At 40.0% G+C, this 10059-nt stretch overlaps 1 protein-coding gene across 3 annotated transcripts; it reads left to right on the plus strand.

Annotated features, from left to right (window-relative positions):
• Positions 1–347: 347 nt before the first annotated feature.
• LOC109010516 (zinc finger BED domain-containing protein DAYSLEEPER) lies at positions 348–10032 on the plus strand. Of its 3 annotated transcripts, none has more exons than XM_018991370.2 (6): positions 348–842; positions 942–1018; positions 1109–1180; positions 2336–2557; positions 6657–7531; positions 8766–10032. In XM_018991370.2, the coding sequence occupies exons 3-6, from the start codon at positions 1141–1143 to the stop codon at positions 9678–9680; spliced, it is 2052 nt and encodes a 683-aa protein (XP_018846915.2). In that variant the 5' UTR covers positions 348–842; positions 942–1018; positions 1109–1140; the 3' UTR covers positions 9681–10032. The 3 variants fall into 3 exon arrangements, with proteins under 3 accessions (XP_018846915.2, XP_018846917.2, XP_035547185.1); XM_018991372.2 differs by having other exon boundaries at positions 348–803; XM_035691292.1 differs by having other exon boundaries at positions 348–600.
• The last annotated feature ends 27 nt before the right edge of the window (positions 10033–10059 follow it).

Genomic DNA, 10059 nt, shown 5'->3' on the forward strand with positions numbered 1-10059 from the left:
AAAAAAATACATAAAAAATATAAAAAATTAAATAAAAAATTAAAATGTACTATTCAAGACATCTTATTTTTCAGTGGCCGTAATGCCACTCAAAAAATAAAGTATAAATCTTTACAACCACCTCACACTCTACACTTTATATTTTTTTAATTTTTATTATTTTTTTCTTTTATCAAATATTTATTATATGAATAATAAATTCAAAAAATATTTTTAAAAAAATATTAAAAATTTTAAAATATAAAATATGGTAGAGATTTTGTAGCGAAACTCAAAAATAAAAAGGGTATCTGCATGTTGAACGTTAGATTTGAAAATGGGTTGTGGGAAGGCTTTTTGATGGATGGGTAATAGAGCCGAAAAAGCGAAGCTAGCTGGGCCTTTGCCCTTCGGTTGGGGCTCAACTCGACACAGCTCGACTCAGCATCAACTCGACAAAAAGAAGACTACACACTACAAAACCCAGCAGCAGCAGCGGCGGCAGCAGCCGAGCCTCTCGACTCAGCCCCCAAAACACTCTTTAAAACGGCGGCGTCTCAGTCCAGCTCGAGCAACACTACGCTGAAGGCCGAGCGTGTGGCGAGTTGAGCTAACAGATCTGTAAAGCCTCTCGGCTGGAAATTAGCCTCTTCTCTTCTCTTTCTCTGCATAGCAAACTAAAAAAGCTCATCCTTTTTTGCTTCTCTCTCGGCTCGGGGGCTCAGATCCGGCTCTGATCTTGCGCCGCCGACCCAACTTTTTCCGGCTTCGTTCTTCCCTCCATTTCCATCTCTCTCCGAGTGTTTTTTTTTCACTCTGTTATCGTAAGAAGTCCAATCTACGCCTCAATTCAGTCCTTCATGGTGAATTACTCACGTTGAAAAAGAAAACCCAAAACTTTTTGTTCGCTATTTTCTATTTCGTTGCATTTTCCTTTTTATGAATTTCTTCTTTTTGTTCAGATTGTGTATCTTAGCACTGACAGTTTGAATTGGGGAGAATTTCGTACGCAGAGTTTCCATTTCTAATTAATTTTAAGGTAAGAAAGATTACAAGTATATACAGCTACTGTGGACTCGCCACTTCATTAGAAATTAAAGCTTTAAATGGTGCTTAAAATATCTTTCAGACAGGAGCTGTCAGTGCTAAGGCAGGAACCGGATGGATTGGACTTCAAATAATGCATTGAAACCTTTCAGAGGTATTGGAGTTCAATATATAATCATGCTTATATTTTGTAACTCGTGAAAAGAGAGGTCTTTTTCTTTTGGGTAGTGCCACTGCATACTAAAGAGTAAAAGTGAGATGCTGGTGATGCATTTTATTTGTGATGAATTGTATATACTCTGTATAGGTTCGATTTGCAATGTTATGCAAAATTAGGAAAAAGTTAACTTCTCAAACATATTAAGATACTTTTTTTTGCCCTGAAAAAAAAGGGTAGGAGGAGCCGATTGAAGCTGTGCCTCTTATGCTGGCGTAATCATATTAGCACTCTAACCCTGGGACACCTGATAGGAGGAATATATTTAACTACTAAAAACAAGGAAGATACTTATCAAAACAAATAAAGGAAGATATTGATGTCGATCAACTTTCCTACCTCTTAATATGGTGGATGGCGACTTGACAATTACTACTTAAATGTTGAATTACTACTATATGCAAGTAGTGAAGAAACTACTCTTAGATCAATTGTATGCCTTTGTGTATTATAATATCAACTGTTTCCAGGGATTGCTCAGTGAAAGCCAAGTTTCTTTTGCTTCTTATATTTGGTAATTGCTACTGATGAGTAGAACAAGAAAATTCGGGGTGTTCGTTTTATAATTTTCTGCCATTAGACGTGAGGAGTACATGGATATAAGATTCAATAATCAGTCTTGTTCTGTAGTTAAATCATATATGACATTCTTGATAGGAATTGGGCAAGGTAGGGATGAATCGATAAAATATTCCCATTTTCTTTGGTACAAAATCTAACTTATGGGGTTATGAAAGTGCTTTTCTTTGCAGTTTAACTGGGTTACAATGACATTCCTTATGGTCTTATATTCGAGACCTAGGGTTGTAACTGTCCTTTACATGTTATTGTGTTTATCAGTCAACTTGAGTGCTATTGCTTTCAAGGGTCTACTGATCTCAGACATGCTGCTTTTTTTAATAAGTCAATCAATTTTATTAAGAGCACAAGGGTTGCAACCCAAGATTTGTTTTTGAATGATCATTGATTGCTAATAACATAGTAGATCTCCTGATGTTATATTTGAGTTTCTGATAAGCTGATATCGTACTCTCATTAATGAATAACGGGCAAATCTATGAATATTTTTTCATTTCTTGCTTCATGATGTAGATATGGAACCAAAATCCGTGATGGATATGCCACTCATTCCAAGCATTGATCCGATAGATATTGGATTGGGTTCTTCAGAAAAGGGAAATTCTATTACTTCAGCAAAACCAAGAAAGAAGACGATGACATCAGTTTATCTCAAGTTTTTTGAGACAGCTCCAGATGGGAAAAGTCGGAGGTGCAAGTTTTGTGGACAGAGCTATTCCATTGCAACTGCCACTGGTAACTTTTTTTCCGGCATCTGCTTTCTTGTCGTTCTTGTGGTTGTTTTTCTTGATGGTATTATTATTACCGTTAGAACCCTTCCCTCCTGTTGGTTGGAATGAGTATATTGCCCCAGAGGTTCAAGGGTTTCAATAAACAAAATAATTTGAAAACAAACTATTAATATATTGCATGGCGCTCCATAAGGGGTTCAGCTCTTCTGGTATGATTGATTATTAGTTTCAAATTCAATCTATTCATCATAAAAAGGGGCTTTTCTTGGGCTATGTATATTTCTCATCAATAAAATCCTTATTTACTGATAGAAAAAAGGTCATGGACCTTAATATGTGCCATGCTGTATGGGGGGTGATTTAACATTACTCGTTTTTCTAGTGAACAATCGGGGCATCATCGGCACACTCTGGCCATGGCGGAATTCTCTAAGTTCATCTTTGATATGGACCTTATGGACCTTCCCTTGGTGGGTGATGAGTACACATGGTCTAATGGCCGTGCTTGGTCGAAATTGGATAGATTCCTTGTTTCGCTGTTATGGGAAGCCCACTATCCAGAAGTAAGTCAAAAAAGGTTAGCTTGAGTCAGTTCAGACCATTTTCCCATTCTCTTAGATTGTGGGGGCATTCACGGGGGTCGCCGGTATTTCAAGTTTGAGAATATGTGGCTTAAAGTGAATGAGTTTGTAGAGATAGTGAGTACTTGGTGGACTTCGTACCAGTTTAGTGGCACTTCGAGTTTCATTCTTGCAGGTAAGCTGAAGGCTCTAAAACAAGACCTGAAGAAGTGGAACTTAGAAGTTTTTTGTCACACTGACAATCAAAAGTCCATTTTGTTGGAGGAGTTGCAGGAGTTAGAGGGTAAGGAATTATTGGGAGGGGCCTCTGAGGAGGAATTATTGAGGAAAGCCACGGTTGTGACAGAGTTGGAAAGGGTTTTGTTGTCAGAGGAGACATCATGACGCCAAAAATCCAGAGCCCTTTAGTTGAAAGAGGGTGATAGGTGTACGAAGTTTTTTCACAAAATGGCTAATTCTAATTGACGTAATAATGCGATTGAGTCGTTACATTCGGGTACTTAGGTGCTATCTTCTCCCGCTGAACTAGAAAGTCATATTACACATTATTATGAGACTCTTCTTACCGAATCAGTAACTTGGAGGCCGAAGCTTGATGACTTACTGCTTGAGGCAATTGATCCACAACTTGTGAGTGTCTTGGAGAGACCTTTTGTTGAAGATGAGATTTTCAAGGTCATCTCTGGTATGGCTAAGGACAAAGCGCCGGGTCCGGATGGTTTCTCAATGGGTTTCTTCCAAACTTGTTGGGATGTGGTGAAAGGTGATGTCTTGCGGGTGTTTAGTGAATTTCATGCTTTTTAAAAGTTTGAAAAATCACTTAACGCGACCTTTATTGCACTCATTCCCAAGAAATATGGGGCTTCGAGTATTGAAGATTTTCGCCCAATAAGTTTGGTTAGCAGTGTCTATAAGATTATTTCAAAGGTTCTTGCTAATCGGCTTAGTCCAATGTTGGAAAATATTATCTCCAAGCCTCAGAATGCTTTTATTCGTGGGAGACATATACTTGATTCGGTGCTCATTGCAAATGAGAGTTTAGATGCTAGATTGCGGGAGGGAAGTCCAGGTATTCTTTGCAAGCTAGACATGGAGAAGGCTTATGATCATGTGAACTGGGATTTCCTTTTGTATTTGTTTAAGAGGTGTGGTTTTGGAGATAGGTGGATTTCTTGGATGCGTCATTGTATTTCAACGGCCCGTTTTTTAGTGCTAGTTAATGGCACTCCTGCTGGTTTTTTTGATAGCTTGAGGGGTTTGCAATAGGGTGATCCATTGTCTCCTCTTCTTTTTGTCATAGTTATGGAGGCGTTGAGTAGGATGGTGCAGGTTACTGTTGGTGGGGGTTTTTTTATCTAGTTTTCAGGTAGGAAATGGCTCTGGTGGCCCTTGTATCATTTTACGTCTCCTTTTCGTAGATGACACTCAATTTTTTTGTGAAGCTGATAGGAGTCAGGTCCAAACTTTACGTGCATTATTACTTTGTTTTGAAGCAGTGTCAGGGCTTAAGGTGAACCTTAGCAAGTCTGAGATGGTTCCGGTGGGTGTGGTTCCTAATATACGCAGTCTAGCAAGTCTTCTGGATTGCAGGGTGTCTTCTTTCCCAATGAAATATTTGGGCCTTCCCTAGGTGCTACTTTCAAGAGTAGAGCAATATGGGATGGGGTGATAGAAAAGATAGAGAAAAAATTGGCTAGATGGAAAAGGGTGTATTTATCGAAAAGGGGTCATCTCATTCTTATCAAGAGCACCCTCACTAACCTTCCCACTTATTTTTTATCTCTCTTTCCTCCTGGAGGGGTGGTGAATAGGATTGAGAAACTCTTTATATGGGGAGGCATAGGGGAGGAGAATAAATTTCATTTGGTTAATTGAAAGACAGTATGTGCTCCAGTTGTGAATGGGGGGGGGTTGGGTGTTTGTAATTTGAGAACTTTTAATAAAACGTTATTGGGGAAATGGCTTTGGAGATATCATTTGGAAGGGGGATCTTTGTTGAAAGAAACTATAGATGCTAGATATGGTGTTGCTTGGGGTGGTTGGTTGGTGTTCCAAAGAAGTGAGAGAGGGGCAGGGAGTGGGGCTATGAAAGTTTATAAGGAAGGGGTGGACAAGTTTTGTAAATCATATTCGTTTTGTAGCAGGTGAGGGCAACCGAATCAGTTTTTGGCAGGACGTGTGGTGTGGAGATCATGCATTGGAAAGAGTGTTCCCAGCTTTATATTGTATTGCAGTTAATAAGGAGGCTTCAGTGGCAGATGTGCGGTTATTTGCTCATGGTTCGCATCAGTGGAATATTCTGTTTAATAGGATATTCATGATTGGGAATTATCTATGGTTTTAGACTTTTTCAGCTTGCTACACTCCTTAGGGTCTACTATGGCACATCATGATAGCTTCAAATGGAGGTTTCAGGATCACAAGAAATCCACAGTAAATGCGTATTACAAAATTTTGATTACACAGGATCACACCTCATTCCCTTGGAGGAACATTTGGAGGTCTCGAGTGCCTTCTAGAGTTGCTTCTTTGTTTGGAATACCGCCCTTGGGAAGATCTTGACCACGGACAACTTGAGGAAGAGAGGATGTATTGTGTTGGATTGATGTTACATGTGTAAAAAGAATGAAGAATCGGTAGATCATCTTTTACTACATTGTGACGTAGCGAGAGGGTTGTGGGATGAGATTTTTCGAAGGGTTGGTGTGGCTTGGGTAATTGCCTAGGAGGGTGGTGGATTTGATGGGTTGGAGAAAATTGCAGGGCAGTCATCAAGTGGCAGCAGTTTGGAGAATGATTCCGTTGTGTATCATGTGGTGTATTTGGACGGAAAGGAATACGCGCTGTTTTGAAGACAAGGAACGAACAATGGTGGAGCTGAAGAATTTTTTTCTACATACTTTATTGCTTTGATTTTCAGCTATTGTATTAAATGGGGATAATATTCATGAATTCTTATCCTTAGTTCATCGCTCTTAGAATGTATTTAGGTGTTCTATTGTATACTTCCAGTGTACTAGGTACATGCCTATTTCATTCACATCAATAAAGTTTATCTCTTACTTATCAAAAAAAAGAAAAAGGGTCATGTAGATTCAATCTCAACACATTGTAAGATATTTTTACTAATCTAACATGTGGTAAGATATATTGCAACAGAAATGGTTATTTGATAGATGGATTTGTGTTTTTTCTCTTTCTTTCTCTTAATTTTTCATGTTTTAAGCCATTGAACTTTGGCATATCATGAGCTTATAAGGAACAATCGAACAACAGGAAATGCATAGCCCCAGGAACTTTTCCTATTTTTACCTAAAGAACTAAAAAAAAAAAAAAAGTGCAACATAAGTCTCCAAAAATTACCCCCCCCCCCCAAAAAAAAAAACAAAAACAAAAACAAAAACTCTGGTTGCAATCCAATCCAATCCAATGTATATTATATAGATCTGTCTCTGGGCTTGAACCATGACATTCTGATCACACATTCGTATGTATCTCACTCATTTTCCTTTCTTTTCGAAGGTAATTTGGGAAGGCACCTGAGTAATCGGCATCCAGGATATGATAAGTCCGGAGGGGATGCAGTTAGCAATTCAGCACCACAGCCCATTACTGTAAGCAAGAAGTCTCAACCTCAAGGGAAGGTACCTCAGGTGGATTATGATCATCTAAATTGGTTGCTAATTAAGTGGCTCATTGTAGCTTCTCTCCCTCCTTCGACCTTGGAAGAAAAGTGGTTGGCAAACTCTTATAAGTTTCTGAATGCATCAATACAACTATGGCCCGGTGAGAAGTATAAAGCAGTATTTCGTGAAGTTTTCAGAAGCATGCAGGAAGATGTAAGAGCATCTTTGGAGCACATTTCTTCAAAGTTCTCAATCACACTTGACTTCTGGACTTCCTATGAACAGATTTATTATATGAGTGTCACATGCCAGTGGATTGATGAGAACTGGTCCTTCCAAAAAGTGCTTCTTGATATATGTCACATTCCTCACCCTTGTGGGGATGCTGAGATTTATCACTCCCTGGTGAAGGTTATTAAGATGTACAATATTGAGAACAGAGTCCTCTCCTGCCCCCATGATAACAGTCAAAGTGCCATGCATGCCTGCCATACTTTGAAAGAGCATTTGGATGGTCAGAAAGTAGGGCCATTTTGTTACATCCCCTGTGCTGCACGAACTTTAAATTTGATCATAGATGATGGATTGAGGGCCACAAAATCTGTAATCTCTAAGATCCGGGAGTTCGTGCTCGAGTTAAATGCATCCTCAGAGATGTCGGAAGATTTTATTCAATTAACTACAGCATATCAAGAAGGCAGTTGGAAACCTCCACTCGATGCTTCGGCACGGTGGAGTGGAAATTACCAGATGCTAGATATTGTGCGCAAGGTACTTGCTCTGATCATCTAAAACCTCCTGCCTTAAGATATGAAAAATTCACGAACAAAAAGTCTCGTTATCTAAATATTAAGGCAAATAGAAACATTTATAATATGCACATGAAAATTACTCCTTGTGCGCAAGGGACTGCAGGCCTGCACAAATAATTTTCCAAACAGAGAATCTTTTTATGCTGGCACTTCAAATAGTTCTTTCTTTTTTCCCAAAGGAAGTACTTTTAATGACTGCCTTGAAGTTCAGTGGATAAAGGAAGTTTGCAAATATTCTATGTGACTCTAACTTGTAAACTTGGATGCATGACAAGGGTGAAACCCCTCTATTTGTTTTTAATTTGTGTTTTGTGATGTGCACACTGTACAGCCACACTCTACTACTCACAATTTAATTAAGTAAAATAAATTGCCTGATGTGATCACCATTGAGATTAGGGGTACTACCTGCACCCCCTGGACGGGGGCCACCCTGGCCCGCCCCCGACTCTGCCCACTGGGTGCCCCCGTTCGGATGCCGGGTCCTCCCACCCCCGCCCACTGCCCCCACCCAAGGCGAAAAAACCAAACAAAAACCAGTGAACCACCAACCAAAACCAACCAGAGAGAGATACCGGCTGGGGGCAATGGCGAGAGGGAGAGAGAGAGAGATTGCAACGGCGACCGGACACCATAAAAAAGAGAGATTGAGAGAGAGAGAGAGAGGAGGAAGGGAGGGGATGGGGTGGACGGGACTTTATAACCAAAACTTATAATAAAATGACGTCGTTTTATTAAAGAATTTTTTTTTTTAATATATATGTGTGTGTGTATATATATATATATTTAAGCAGCCGGATGGGGGAAACCCCGGGCAGGCCTGCGCCCAGCTCAGGCCCTGTCCCAGTTAGGCAAGGGCAGGTGGATAGGTGGCCGAGCCCTGCCGCCCACCCTTAATTGAGACAGTCTCCATTTTCTGTGCATGATGGTTTTAAAAGAAAAATTATATTTTGGCCCTTAGCTGTTGAAGTTTGTTTTGTCAGAGTTCAAATATGTGTGTATTGAGAAAGTTTTGAGAAATTGTTTTTTGGGGGTTTGAAAACAGTATCTCGTGATATTTGCTATTGGTCCAGGTAAAACAACTGCCTAATGTAGCTCACGTGTGTGTTATGTTTGTATGTTGCTTTGTGTGTGCACCAAACCCGCATCGATGTGGTGGCTATTGATGAACTAGGCTTTTACATATGAAACAGGCTAGTAAGTCTATGGATGCTGTTATCAGGAAGTATGAGGAGACACTAGGCAATAGGATGGCGCTGACCTCCACAGAGAAGAATGTGGTCAGTATCATGCATCAATATTTAGAACCTTTCTACAAAACCACAACCAACATATGCACAAACAAGGTGCCCACAATTGGGCTGGTTCTCTTCTTCATGGATCACATCTCCGAGACAATAGCTGTCTGCAGAGAATCCCGTCACAGCCCGGATTGGCTAAAGAATGCTGCTGAAGACATGGCTATAAAGGCCAGAAATTACAATAACCAGGTTTGCAACATATTTACATACATGACAGCAATTCTTGATCCTCGAATCAAAGGAGAGCTAATTCCCGAAAGTCTCAGCTCAGACAATTATCTTGAGGAAGCAAGAACTCATTTCATGAGAAACTATTCTACCACCCATTTTCCATCCATGACTAGTGGTTACAGTGCCCAAGAGGTTGAAGATGGTGGGAGTGTCTCTTTTGCAGAGGAAATTGCTCGAAAGAAAAGAAGGGCAAGCATGAGCACTGCCACTGACGAACTCACTCAGTACCTGTCAGAGCCCCCAGCTCCAATACCAACAGATGTTCTGGAGTGGTGGAAGGTTAATAGTACACGCTACCCCCGACTTTCTGTTATGGCTCGGGATTTCTTGACAGTGCAGGCAACTTCCGTAGCACCTGAAGATTTGTTTTGCAGCAAAGGCGATGAGATAGAGAAGCAACGATTTTGCATGCCGCATGATAGTGCACAAGCTCTCCTTTGTATCAGGTCATGGACTCAAGGTGGAATAAAGTTGAAGTTCAAGTCCACTGAGATAGACTATGAGAGGTTGATGGAATTGGCAGCTGCTGCTTCAGCAGATAATAGTAATGCTGGTTCTGAGAAGAAACAAAAGTGATGACAGTGACACAGCATTGCTTGGTGTATTATGGATATTTGCCATCCATTTCCATTATAAAGAGATGGAACTCTAACCCAGAAAGATAAAGAAAGAAAAGAGTCATATCTTGAGATGGCTACGTGTAATTACCTTCCCATCTCAGGAGGGGAATGGGTGTGCAATTGGCATTTTGCTTTTCCTGTACTTATTAGGTGAACATTATGTACTGATGTACAGTAAAACTGAAAAACGCTAACCAGAGACGGAAACAGATTATAAGTGTATCTGATTATTTGAACATACAAGTAATGTAATGAAGCAGCCAAGCAAAATCTTGTTGGTATTGTAGCCTACCTTTTTTGGAGCTGAAAAACATGAAAAGAGAAATAATACTTGC

This window comes from Juglans regia, chromosome 6, assembly GCF_001411555.2.
Source record: "Juglans regia cultivar Chandler chromosome 6, Walnut 2.0, whole genome shotgun sequence".
Lineage (NCBI taxonomy): Eukaryota > Viridiplantae > Streptophyta > Magnoliopsida > Fagales > Juglandaceae > Juglans > Juglans regia.